At 37.9% G+C, this 14870-nt stretch overlaps 1 protein-coding gene across 1 annotated transcript in view; it reads left to right on the top strand.

Annotated features, from left to right (window-relative positions):
- The window catches only part of L3MBTL4 (L3MBTL histone methyl-lysine binding protein 4), a gene marked incomplete at both ends in the record, with an annotated part of 280164 nt that overhangs the window by 183176 nt on the left and 82118 nt on the right, over window positions 1-14870 (top strand). Inside the window, one exon of the mRNA XM_081096920.1 lies at window positions 7140-7313. Within this exon, the coding sequence (XP_080953046.1) occupies window positions 7140-7313 (174 nt within the window). The remainder of the gene's footprint in view (window positions 1-7139; window positions 7314-14870) is intronic.

Raw genomic sequence — 14870 nt, 5'->3', positions numbered from 1 at the left:
TTGTGGGTTTGATTACTGGTCAGGGAGTGTACAAGAAGCAACTGATCAAAGTTTCTCTCTCATATTGATGTTTCTCTCTACTTTCCTCTCTCTAAAATCAATAAACATATCTTTGGGTGAGGATTTTAAAAATGAATTAAAAACTTAAATGAAAGGTCTTAAATTATAAAACCTCTAGAAGAAAGCTTATGGTAAAAACTCCTTGACAATGACTTTTTTGACTATGATACTAAAAACAAAGGCAACAAAAGCAAAAATAAGTATGTAGGACTACATCAAACTAAAAAGCTTCTGTACAGCAAAGAAAACATCAACAAGATGATAAGGGACCCTACTAAATGGGAGAAAACATATGCAAAGCATACATCTGTTAATGGCTTAATATCCAAAATATATAAAGAACTTACCCAACTCAATAGCTAAAAACAACCTGATTTAAAAAACAGGCAAAAAGACCTAAATAGTCATTTCTCCAAAAAATAAATACAAAAAGCCAGCAGGTAGTTTAAAAGGTGCTCAACATCACTAATTATCAGGAAAATACAAATTAAAACCAAAATGAGATACCACCTCACACGTGTTAGGATGGCTATTATCCTATATAATAAAGAGCTAATATGCTAATTAGACTGGACTGCAGAATGACTATCCAGACGACATTCCAGATGACCTTCTGCATGAAGCGGGGGCTGCAAGGGCCGAGGCAGCTGCGGCTGTGAGGGCTGAGACCCTTGCACGAATTTCATGCATTGATCTTCTGGTTAAAAAATAAGTAAATAAGGGTTGGCAAATGTATGGAGAAAAGGAAACCTTGGGTAATCTCATTTTAAACTCACAGGAATTAGCGGTTGACCCTGAAACCTTATAATCTTACTGGAGGCCCAGTGCATGAAATTCATGCACTCAGGGGAATCCCTCAGCCTGGCCTGTGCCCTTTTGCAGTCTGGGAGCCCTTGGGGCATGTCTGACTGATGGTTTAAGCCAGGGGTGGGCAAACTTTTTGACTCGAGGGCCACAATGGGTTCTTAAACTGGACTGGAGGGTAGGAACAAAAGCATGGATGGAGTGTTTGTGTGAACTAATATAAATTCAAAGTAAACATCATTACATAAAAGGGTACAGTCTTTTTTTTTTTTTTTTAGTTTTATTCATTTCAAATGGGCCGGATCCGGCCCGCGGGCCGTAGTTTGCCCACAGCTGGTTTAGGCCCACTCCCCAGGCCTAAGCTGGCAGTCAGACATCCTTAGCGCTTCCACTGAGTGGGGAGAGGCTCCCGCCATCGCCGCTATGCTCACCAGCCCTGAGCCTGGCTTCTGGCTGAGCAGCACTCCCCCTGTGGGAGCGCACTGACCACCAGGGGGCAGCTCCTGCATTGAGTGTCTGACCCCTGGTGGTCAGTGAGCTTCATAGCAACCGGTCATTCTGCTATTTGGTCAATTTGCATATTAGCCTTTAATTATATAGGATATGTAACGTTTGGATGTGCCCATCTCTATGAGAAAAATATGATAAAATTGTGTTAGATCCTCAATAGATATTAAAATGCTATGATGCTTCTTCCTTCCTGGTCTATATTCCAACATGGACCATGTGTATTTTCTCTTAATCCTTTAAAATCAGCAACAACTTAAGTCACATGTAAAGAGTACTATAGGTATTCTGTAATTGCAATAATCTGCATTTCAGTATTTATCATGCCGTTTAGTACTGTTTGGCCAAGAAATCAATATTTCCTAAGAATAAAAAGTGTTTAACATTCTTATACTGTGTGAGTTTAGAACACCACATATTGACTAAAATGGAGTGATTTGTATTTATACATTTAAATGGCAGTGAGAATAAACGGTATTCAGTCTACTGGGAACCAACATGAGGTAGGATGGAGGCGTGCTGCTTTCCTTATGGGACAGGTATGATGTGGGCAGTTGCCAGCAGGATGGGGCTCCTGCCATCATCAGGGCTCAGCGCCAAAGCGCAAAGTATTTATTTATCTTGTTTCCTCCCATTTTCTTGCTGAACCCCTTTCTTTGTCAAGTTTCAGCACTCTCTCTTATGATCTGAAGGAGGCAGCCACTCAGTGCTTCCTCACTGCCATTATTTCTGGGAGGGTAAGATATGAGCCTTCTCTTCTATGTCATCTTGTGGAGGTCTTATAAGGAAAAGAATAAAATTGGCTCATAAAAAATTTGAGACTAAAATATAAAATACAATAGGCTTCATCAAGGGTGAATTAGTTGCATCGGAGAAGAACTCAGAGTCTAACTATACTCCCAACTTCAGGCTGTATGAGGACCTATTCTAGATCAGGGCCCCTTCTGGGGGCCACTTGCCTATGTTGGGTGATTTCACTTTTCAGGATGAGGAGAAAGGTTGTCAACAACTTGACACTATTCCTGAAATACTGCCGACCTCTGTTTTTTATTTTTATTTATTTATATTTTGAAGCACAGCACTCAAAGGACTGTTTCATCTTTGCCATTCTGCTTAAATTTGTAATGCTTCCTAACCTTCTGAAGTCATGTCACAGAGAGAAAAATGATAATCAGTACTTGGGAACAAGAAAGGATTTGACCCTGGAGGGGCTGCTCAGGCTGGAAGGATTGGCCTAGGACTTGGTGCCCAGGCCTCTCCTGATCACCCTGAAAGTAGCTGCAAACTGATTGGGAAGTTAGCATAAGGTATGTTGTGACAACTGACTTATAACCTCTGGCTCCAAACTGTCCATCTCTTCGGATTTGACAGACATAGCTCATTATTTTCAGTAGAACAGGGCTGTTAGAGGGAAGTAGGAACCAAACTTGCTGCTTGGGTATCAGAAAATGAACACATTATTGATACAAGATGATAATATAGTTGTATGTGCAGAATCTGGTGGCAAGGGGGGTTGGCCAGATTAGAAGAATCCAAGAAGAAGGAAGGGGTCCCCATTAGTAGGGAAAGCACAGTAATAGAGAGTAATTTGGGGGGAGAAGCTCCTGGCAGACTGACCAGGTTATATCTGGAAAATGGACCCCTGCTTCCTAGGTTGGGATTGATTAGGAGGTAGCATCATGGGAAGGGGCTGGCAAGAATAAAGTAGGAACACAAATAAGTCCTAGCAAGGCCCAAAATTCTAGTCATGACAGCAAACAAGGCATTTAGGAACAAGGACCAAGGCAGATGCCAAGCTAGGGGACCTGGAGCCAATGATGCTGAGTAGGTCCCATGAAAAAGGCATGAGCACAGGTATCAAAACTGGGTCCTACTTCAGGTTTGGACCTTCGGACTTTAGAATGAACAAGTGGGTTTAGCAACTTAGCTCCAGCCTCAGATCAGGATTGGTCCTGGGAATATGGGGAAACTGCACCAACCTGTAGAGTCAGGCACACCTGCCCTAAAAGGAAGAAATGGGAAATCAGAGGCTGGGCCTGCCACAAAAAGTGGGGATTCAGCATCGCCTGTTCATGCCGCTGCCTCCCCCAACCTCATTATAACTTGAATGTGGAGCATCAGTCAGGAACGCTGCACTTCAAAGGAAAGGAGTACAGGGTAGTTTTTTAAGGAAAAGAATATATTGATAGTTTACTTTTACATTTATCCTCAGATGTTAAAAATTATACTTAAATATCCTGAAAAGCAAAACCAGGATTTTCATTGCAGTCATTTTTATGTTTCCTCCTATTTACAACGTAAGAGGACAACTAGGATCTCAGTTTTAGATCCGTCGAAAAACCTCTTTTAAAAGTTTGCAACTGTCTAGCAGCTTTTTGCTTGTTCAGCATTTACCTTCTGTTTTGCTGCCTTGCTGTTGATGAGCGTGGAGCAGACACTTTTTAATAAATTACTCAGTTGAACCATATGAAATTCCTGATATTTGACTATCTGACTTTTTAAGACTGCAGTTTCCTATGGGTCAACTTAACAGTTCCTGCTGTCTTTCTCTCCCTAAAACTACAAATAACGGGAGTGAGGAGAGAGGGGAAATGGTCTGCTCAGTCTGAAGAACCGTGTCTCCCACAGGCCCTGCTGCTCAGGACTTCAGCCCGCAGCGTTTACATGTGCTTGTCTCCACCTATAATGAGTGCAATTTGAATATACTGTGTCCTTCTCAGTCAGAAACTGACATTTTACCTTGACCAACACAGCTTTTGGTCATAGACATTTCAGCTTATGTCAGCAATTTTCTAATGACAGTATGTCTTCAGACCATTCCCTCAATATTTGACTAAATTAAAAGTAAATTTTAAATGGTTTTATCATACCTAGGAATATCACTTCAATTGTGTTTTGTTTGTTTTTTTTCTGTGTGTAGATTTACACAGAATCATGCACGCTCTCCCATGCATGGGCACATGCGCATATACATGAGTAAAGGTCTGCATTTGGACAGTCAGGCCAGCGCTTGCAATGCTCTCTTTACCACAGCTGACCCCTGCAGAGAATGCAGGTAAGCCCCGGGTTGCCGAACAGAAACTGTTCACAGTGACCAGCTGGAAACCTGACCTTATACCTGAAAGCCCCTCATCCCCGCTTCTTTTGTACGTTCTTTGGTGGTATCCCATCATTATCTTCTTTAAAGTTCTCCAGCACTTCTTCTGAAAAGTATATTTTTGTCATTTAATATGTTCTTTTGAACTTTATGCTTTATTCTGATTCATATAATCTGGAGATATGTTCTCACAAACCTTGCCTCCCAGAGTCAGGAAATATTCTGTTCTAATGACACTCGGGGAGTTCCATCTAGTTTTCATACCTTAGTGCCCAAGTGATGAAGAGGGACTAGAAGGAAATTAGGAAATAGGTGTATGATTAAATGACCAAAGGAGCTGATTTATGAATAAAGATCAAGGGAAACAAAAGTTCTCTCAACTTAAGCAAGTTCTGAGCAAGAGGGTCTATGGTAGCACTCTGCACTATGGACAAATAAGTCTTAGGAAGAGATAGCCATTAATGCCATGCAGCACGAATAATGGAGGGGTGATGATCTGAAATTTTAAAAATTCACAATAATGGTCATTAAAAAAATCTCAAATTGAGAGTATATGTCACATGAACAGCAAAGCTTGTGAATAATAGTATCTTAATGAAAGCTCAGCTGTGACTGAAATAAACATTTCCCAATCTCCCTTAGGTTAGTCTTTCACCTTTTACTGCAGAAAGTTTTTTCTAAACTCTCCTTAAGTCTTGTGTGCTGCAGCTTAAAGAGATCACGCCTGCCCTTCTGTCCCTGGAAATAGTACTTTATCACCTCTCCACTCCTCACGAGGACAGCACGTGCTGGCATTTGTTCCCTAGCCATGAGCCATGGCTAACCCAGTACTTGCTTTTCCCGGAAAACACCTGCCTCAGCTACTCTTCCTGTGAGAATTATGGCAGTTTCTTTCCTGTGCCTTTTCCTTTTTTGGTGGTGTTCAAAACCTTGTTCTGCTTCTGCTCACCTGATTGGTGCTAAAGATTAAGTGATCAATATTGGAGCTTCCCAAGAAAGTGTCAGGCATCTTTAGGAAAGCTGCTTATCCTATGTGAGCCTGTTTTCTCACCTGTAAAATAAGTAATACTAATACTATCTTTGGGTATTTAGTAATAAGTTTTTAAAATAATGTATGTAAAACACCTTGAATTGTAATGGGCGTATAGTATACACTCAATAAGAGTAGCTATTTTGTTCTTATTATAAGTTGTATTCATTGGTATATATGTCTTAGCTTTACTAGATTTATATTTTCTAAATTGCTTATCATGTAGTAGATGCTCATTTAATGGGTTGTTGAATCAATGAATGAATAAACTAATAAATCAATGACAATTATTAAAAAGTATAGAAAATGCATATAAAGAGACAGTTCTATCTGTAGCACAGGCTGCTGATCCACCCTGATGTCAGTACAGATTTTCCCAGACATGTTGGGCTTGGCTGGTGTCATCCTAACCATTCCATCACAAATTCCAGATGTAGGTTGGTACTACAAACCCTCTGAGGCTAGACTGATTATAGGCCCTCCCTGGGAAATTCAGTCTACTTTAAAATAGAGGAAAAACTGCATTTGTTCTTGGTTTTATCATGATCTTAAAATTACAAAAGAAAGCTTTCACACATTCAGAAAGAATTTATTCAGCATGTATCAGCAAATTTACAGTAATTAGGAAATGAATTTCTATAAAGGAACCAACTGCCTAAATATTAATGCATTTGACTCTGTGCTTTTCTAGATGTGGATAACACTGTGATGATAGCAGCTGCCATGTAATGATGTGTGTGTGCATGTGTGCGTGTGTGTGTGGTGTATGTGTGTGTGTAAGAGAGAGAGAGAGAGAGGGAGAGAGAAAGAGAGAGAGAGAGAGAGAGAGAGAGAGAGAGAGAGAGAGAGAGAGAGAGCCCAGCAGGGCACGTTTCCCCAGGGTTGTGTGCCGGTGACCTCTGTCGCACCTGTGCTTTCACTGACTGTGGCTGCCCCATTCCTAACAGCAGCAGAGGTTTGGGGCCTCTTTGGAGACAGGCGTGTGCACACAGAAGTCTAACAGCGACAGTCAGTCAGCCCATTGAAAGAGCCAGATCATTTGTCCTGGCCATCCTCCTGCCCACACCTGACATTAGGCTCCAACCACATCCAGCATTCAGGGTTCAGCCTTAACTATAGTCTCTCCTCTTTCACCTACAGGTGCCCCTTCCCATTCAAACCCATAACTTCATAGCAAGTTTCAGGAGGATTAAGCCAAATACAGATATAGTATTCCTGGATATATAAATGTTAAGAAACAAAAGCATAATATTCTCTGATACTGGTAAATATTTTAGTTAACCATAATATTTTTTATATAAATAGTCAAATCAGGGCTTAATTATTGGAGGGAACTTTGAGTCGTGTTTCTGTAATATTTTCATCGCTCCATTAGGAGCACATATTTATGTTGTTCTTAGATTTTTAAGCTTCCCAAATTGTAAAAATCATATATTCTGATGAATCTATCTAGAATACCAGCTGACCAGTGTCTAGAATCTAAAAATATTATCCAGGGACAATATGAAACGAAACTTATTTCAGTGTGTTCATTGAAAGGAGAATGTCTACTCATTTTTTAAATATTGGATGTAGGTCTGTTCCAAAGACAACAGTCACTGATTTATCACTGTAAACTGCTCTCATTTTATTACAAACCAGTGCTTTTGGCTGCCCATATTCGGAAATGAACTTGAAAAAGGAGACAACGCTCCATGAATGTGTGAGAGAACAAACACAAGCAAATTTGGAATCAGACTCTTCACATTTAAAATTGAAAAATCTCTGTAATTTGAACTTCAACAGAAAACATGAAAAGGTGAACAGTCATCCCAGGTAAGGAACTTTTTGAAAATGTGAAGCAGAAAGTAAACCATGTAGAATAGTAAAAGAACAATTTTGTTAATAGTAATAATTCATCATATTTCTTTGAAAAATTTCTTTTCTGGGAATTATTATGATCACTGGCTCATAGAATTCATTTAAAATATTTTATTTTCATTTGATCTTCATTTAAAAATATTTTATTTATCAAAATGTGAATGTATCTCTTTGTAAATGTATATATTACATATAAGCAATAGAAAGCATATTTCCTTTACAAAATTCTATAAGATTTCCTTTTTCCTTGATAACTTTTTTATTCTTTGGATTCATTTTATAGAAATGATCCTTTTGGCACATGGCCTAGCATTTGTACCCGGCAAGTCATATCAGAATGTCCTCTCCTACCTGCTAACTCGTCTCTGTCATCTTGAATCCACATGTACCTCAGATACGATTTTTTCTGACTCTGAATAGTTTCCTTTTGATTTTTTGATAACACATCATCCTTTTGTTTGGAAATATACATTTACATTTAAAGTATCAGGTTCCAATGTTTATTTACATATAATCATTTCTAAAGAACCTTATTTGGCATTTTTTAACCTAAATTAGTAAATATTCTAAACAACATTGTCTCTATAAAGGAGCTCGATTCTCCATGCTGTGAAGAATAAACCCAGAAAAATCTAACACTAAGTAAATGATTGGAAACCAGACAGAGATGGAGCCAAGAAAGGAGAAGTGGGAAGTGGGTGTTCTCAGACCCGTCTGCAGGCAGAAGGCAGTCATGTTCAAGCCCTTGCATGACGCTGGCCCCTCCCTCTGCCAGCTCTGAGGGAGCTGCTGCTGAGGGCGGCTGTGTCCAGCCCTCCAAAGCCTCGCTCCTTGCACTTGGCAGGCGGACAGGGAAGACGTGCCTGCCTCTCTGTGAGAGCAGAGTCTGCACTGGAACAGCTTTCTGCCCATTTACACCTTCAGTCCCTACAGGGGAGCTCCTTCCTCCCAGGGGAGACCTGTTCATGGGGAGGGTACACTTTTCACACTCTGGACTGTGGGTTTCACACTCTGAACTTTGGGTTTTGTGTTTTGTGGGGGTGGGGGGGAGTTTCATGCAAATGTTGTTATACAGAATTTGTGTAGCATTTCATTTTTGTTAGTTTATTTTGATTTTGATCCTTGTGCACACAACTGCAAATTAGCTCCCCTCTAGCGCATGATCTATGTGCTGTGGACATGCGTGCCTCTGTTTCTGTTGCTGAATCTTGCATTTTTATTTGTTATACACCCACTCCTCTTGTTGAAACCTCACAGGTCTAGTTGTTCTTCACTGTGCTTCACACCCACACTGTTTACAACTCTAAGTAGTTGAGAGCTTGAACATCCCATTTTCTAGTTGAGGGAGAATTTTTTTAAACTGTTTTCCAAGGAACAATGCTTATTTATTTCCATATACTGTATCTATTTGCTTTATCCTGACTATTCTCTGCTTTTATCTTTTTCCCTACTAAAATCTCAGTCAGTCTCTCTTGTAAATATTTTAGGCATTCATCCTCAATGTCAAAAGCCATATAAACTGAGCAGATCTTTGAACTGTTCTAAAAAATAATTGCAAAGTTGTATTGTCTCTGAAGTGAGCTAAACTTTTCCTTTCAGCACAGATATATATATCTATATATATATAGATATATATCTATAGATAGATATATAGATAGATATATATGGCTTCCCCTGTCTTGAACTCCCCTTAGTAATTTTCTCTTTTCAATATATTATTATGCATTTTATCATTTTAAAGGGGCTTTGCACTGAAATAGCTCAGATAAGCGTAATTACTACAGATAGGAAGAAACAGGAGAAGGTTAGTTGATATTTGAGCAAAAAGTCACACGATCCTTTTCTATCAAATCCTATTTCATGTATGCACAGAACTGTGCAAGCAGCTGTATGGATAAGGGGAGTAGGGGCACACATTTGAATTCTTAAATCTTCTTTTGCTTTCAAATCTCAAGACCAAAGCTATCATTGCACTCCAATCTGTCCACTTTTACTTTGAACCAACCATCCTAACAGTGTTTAAACATTATTGACAGTTGTGCCCACTATGACTCTATCCCCCAGCTTCATGACACCCTGTTCATGGCCTAGAATTCCAATGGGAGTTCAAAGACATCAACAAGGAATAATATGTATTCTAATTATAAGGAAATAAAGTATATTTTAACCCAACTCACAGTTTCCTTATAGTAATTTCCTGAAGTTGCTTTTCCTCTAACCCAAGATATCAGGTACAGGACAGGGAGAATATTTAAATTCCATCTGTTCTACATGGTAAGAAATAATTTTTACTTGGTTCATGTACAAACATAAGCATGGGGGCTAAATTAGAGTAAATTAGAGTTATAATTTCCACTGGCCTCCAATCCATCCATCCGTCGCTGAGCTCTGGACAGGACTTCTGTAATTTCTCATACAAGCAACACTTGTCACCTTAGAAATTCCAGACTTTGTGTAATTCACATGCAAAATATAAAATTAATTCTTGACACTCTTCCAAAATTTAGATGCTGCCCAACAATTTAATGGATTTTGTCTTTTCCTTAACTGCATCCCAGTGTTTTGTATATTTTTAAAAAGTATGTTTGTTCTCATGTTAATCTTTGAAGAGAGTTATTAGTAAACATTTAGTCTCCATAATTTTGTAGTAGAAATAGTCTATGTTCACATTTTCTTAGTAGAGGGTCAAGTTTTAAAATTGAGTGGATTATATACTAATAGATGTTTATAAAATTAACCTTCATAGCAGTAGGTCTACATATTAATACAAGTTTAAAGACTAGATTCTTAATAGGTCACCACTACTGAAAAACTATGTAGGTCTTCCTTTTCCCTTGTACTAACAGAGTAGTGGGATAGTCATGGTGCATTAAATAGAGGCATATGACTTTATGCTTGAGTGTCTTTCCTTTGGGTATGTACTCTAGAAGGGAAAAAGCCTTTAATTTGTTTAACAGTCTATAGTTTTCACATACATTAACTTTGGAGCTCCTGTAGTCTTGTGATTTAGTCAAAGCGGAAATTACTGTCATCATAGCATTGCCATTTAGGTGAGGGAGTAAAAATCCTTACTTGTAGCTGATCTTGGACCCAAACATAGGTAGTTTCATTAAATTCAGAGTATTCCTAGTCTAGTAAATTAATAATAGTAACACCAAAATATTAATACCATTCACTTACTTTGAGCTACAAAGCATTGTGCTACACAATTTATATACATCATCCTGTTCATTTTATTTCATTGTCACAACCACCTTTTGTGTGGTTAAGTGTTCTAATTCTGATTTTATAATGTAGGCATTTTAAGATTAGAGAGGTTATTCAAAGTGTCCAAGATCACACAGATAATCAATAGAAAAGTTAGGATTGGAATCTAGAACTGCCTAACTCCAAATCCTCTACATGTTTCAACTTAAGACCAGCAAAGGAATGACAGTTTAAGACCTTGAAATTGCCTGGCTGGATTTAAATGTAGACTACTCTCAGCTGCTAGCTAAAATTCTCAAGGTCATCTCATGATGCATTTATTTCTTATTTTGTGAAAACAGAATACTAAAGGGGAAGAATCTTAACTATGTTTTTTCCCAAACTGTTTATTCTTATGTATATATTATAAATAAGAACATTTATAATCTACCTTGAACACATTTTATTGTAATATACTAAAGGATTCTATCTGCAACAAGGGAATACAATGATACTTATTAAAAACAGTTTTATCATAAAGAAAATTACTTTGAAATGCAACTCCCCCACCTCTCCCTATATTCTGTTAGTTAGCTTCTCCAGGCCAGAGCAGGACATTTCCTTTCTGGCATTTCCAACCCAGCTAAGTATTCTTTAATGACTTCTTTTGCCTCCCCAGAGCAGTGTTTTATACATTTTAATTCACACAATTGGTAGAACCACCATTAGTTAAAATACCTGTCATATTCAATCATTACTATTAAGAAGATCCAAGAAACTGCCTAATAAAGCTACTTTGTTTTTCCTAATGCCTGCCATAAAATAAATTTTATGCACTTCCCTAAGGCCTGTATTGATGATGAAAATGGTTGGGGAAAGTTATGGTAATCACAGAATGGCATGTAGTGGAATAACTCCTTAATGATCCTCATAATACATTCCACTGCCATGAGCCAACTAGTTTATTTCCACTATTTAAATTAACTGCAACATAAATACCTTCTCTGAAGTCCATTCTTGGAATTAAAATAGTGTTAGTTGGTTGTTCCACATATTAACTTTCCAGGTTATTGGATAAATTTTATTTAATCCATCAGCCTTTTCTCTCACTCCTTCCCACATAAATTGTCTGCTTTAGGGGATAAAGTCTACCCAGTGTCTCACCCCTTGTCATCATCTGCAATATTGTTATTTCCATTCTTCTTGCCTTGTTTATCCATGCCTGCATCTTCTCCCTTCTCCAAGGCTCATCTCTCTCTCTAAATTTTCTATAGCAGTTCCAACCCATATGAGATTCTTGAGGTTAGAGATTGTGTTCTACATGTCTCTGTATTTCTGACACTTAATATAATGCCAGACACTTCATAAGCACTCAGAAAATTAAGTACATTTTGAGCAACATTATGTGCCAGGGACTGCCCTAGGCTCCAGGATATAGATCAAATAAGAGACGGCCCCATTCCTTGTTCTTAGCTTATGCATGTGTGTCTGCATGTGCCTTTTTTACTACTTGTGTTGTGTGTGCCTTATTTTTTCAAAAAAATTGGAGGCTTCTAAAGGGTTATGAACCAGTTTTCATTATGGTTTTGGGCGTGTGTTTTTTTTCATTAATTTTTCCATTGTAGGACTTAACAAGTCTCAATTGACTGATTCAGATATAAACATTACCTCTTAGAATCTCAATTTCTTTACCTGTAAAGTGAAGATAAAATATGAGGCTTAGATTTTGACTATAGATATATGGATAAATATAGATGTAAGATAGATGTAGTTATAGCCATATAATTGGACCCGGCACATAGTAGAGATTATTGAAATAGTAGTTCCCTATATTCTTTTCGTTTTTATAAAAATTGTTGATTTTAAAGTCTTGCAATTCTACCTGTTCTAGTTGTGTATATATACCACACGTCTTTGCACCAATCATAGAAAGTTAGACCTTTAGTTATTTGAAATATTACTCAGCATCTGGAGCTACATTGGACCCTAATCAGTTGAGCAGTGAGCAAAGCACCAAGACACCAGTTCCTTTTGGGCCTGTAGAGAATGGTGGCTACAGGAAGCCTGCAGGCCTTCCACACCAGCTCCCGCCCAGATCACACTTCAGGTGCGATGATCCTGGAGCTTACAATGGGGCAGGACTCAAACGATGATCTAATCCAACTTTTTCAACGTAGAAATAAGGATATCAAAGCCAAAGAATTTATTTCCCTGTTGACACTGTTATTAGCTGCAACATGCCAGGACTACTCCAAGCCCTAGTGCTACAGCAGTGAACAAAACAGACTGAAATCCTGGTCCATCCTGGTCCTTTTTAGCCTTTACTTAATGATAAGAATGTCACACCAGCTAGGAAGTGGCAGAATGAGGATTTGTTCTCAAGCAAAATGACTCTAGTCCCTGCAGCCTTGGCAGTGGGCATGCAGATTCACTCACTGCATCAGCACTCATTCATTCAGCAAATATGTACGGGGCTTCTTCAGTTGCCAATTGGTGTGTTAGGGGCTGGGGATATGGAGGTAAACAAACAGTCCCATCTCAGCAGGGAGTATATTTCAGGTGGAGGAGATGGAGGAGTAAAACAAAAGTAAACCATGAATGAAGAGAAAAATCACAGATTGTGATGGGTGCCATGAAAGAAGTGAAAGAGTAACACTTGAAATGCTTTCAGCTGTTACCTATATTAGCATCTAGTGGACCATAAACAGATCCAAGCCTTAAAGAAAAAAGGGAGCAGTATTCTTTTGAATATTTTGAAAATTGAAATGAAATTAGGTGTGTCAAGATCAGCACAGGAGTGTAGACAGAAACTGTGATGACATGAAAGGACCTGGCCCTCTTTGGCTCAACTCATCTTGATTCCTTTGGCAGTTAATTGTAGTCTTATGTTTCCTCAACGAAGTTACTGTTTTGCTGAAATGTTATAAAATAACCAGTGTATACCTTAAAAAGACCTTTACAAATACTTTTCTGAACTGGTTCTCTTGCATTTTACAATTTATTGTGAATCTCTGGATTTCTGGAATCCTGTCTTGGCCCAGGCTCTTAGTAATTAAATCCCATCTTCTGCTGTAGAACAGTGTGTGCTAAAATGCTCATGGTTCTTTGCATAAAGCAAACATTGGTGTTCTTGCACCCCAGAAAAATATAAAGTTGTTGCCCAAGCACCAGCGGGTATTTTTTTTTCTCATCTACCTACATACCTAATCTAGCTTTAAAATAATTATTTCCCATTCATTGTAAATAGTAAAATGAGGAAATTAACATGTTTTCCCCCTATGTAAAGCCATGCTTGTGTATTATAGGAAAATGAGAAAATATACATTAATAAAAGTAGAAAAATTAAACATTGAAAACATTTAATAATACCCATACCTTTCCCTATCAAACAGTATAAGTTAAAGGCTTATAAGAATATGACAAAATTCCTAGCAATAATTCAGGTAATATAGAAGTATAAAAAAATAATAAATTCTCATTTCCCACTCCTGAACTCTGATGCTGCATCCTGGTGTGTGTGTGTGTGTGTGTGTGTGTGTGTGTATGTGTGTGTGTATGTGTGAATAGATTGTCATGTTGTCTTCTACACCTGTTCTGTGTTAATGTATGTATACAGATATGTAGATACACACTCTTTTTTAATTACATTAATTTTTGCTAAGGTTTCTTTGAAAGTTAGCTTGTATCTACTCTGGGTAGATTGCTATATAATCATGGTAAATATTGGGAAAGATGCTGCATTCCTGAAAGGTAAACACGGGGACACTAATTTCTGAGGCTTCCACAAGATACACGCATATTTTATCCCAAGTATATAATAGTGGACTGAGCAAAGCACCTGTAAGTAAACCAACACTTATCACCAAAAGAAACATAATCTGGTCTTGGACTTTAATTTTTATACGGAAATGTTCTAAAAACATAGACAACTAAGTACCCACAAAGAAAAAATAAATTTGCCATGCAAAATCATTGTTTGCTGCCTCAAAGAAAGTCTGAAGATAAAAGATATTAGCTAAAAAGTATGTTTTACTTATTTAACAATATATCATGGATAATCTGCCATGTCAACACAAGTGGATTCAGTGCATTATCTTTAATAGCTGGATCATATTCCACAGAGTGAATATGCCTTAACTATTTCACACATTTCCCTACTGACAGGTATTCAGGTTGTTTCCAGTATTTTTCCACTTATAAATAATGCTGCATAAATATTTTCATATGTGTGTTATTTATTGATAATTTATAATGCAGTATTTTTAAAGTTTAATTACTTTTTACTTACCAACTAAACATATTGAATAAATCCTTCTTTGGATTGAT

The sequence above is a fragment of the Myotis nattereri genome, assembly GCF_964212035.1.
Source record: "Myotis nattereri genome assembly, chromosome: 8".
Taxonomy (NCBI): Eukaryota; Metazoa; Chordata; class Mammalia; order Chiroptera; family Vespertilionidae; genus Myotis; species Myotis nattereri.
Note: the sequence above shows the minus strand (reverse complement) of the source record. Positions and strands in the feature narration are given on the sequence as shown.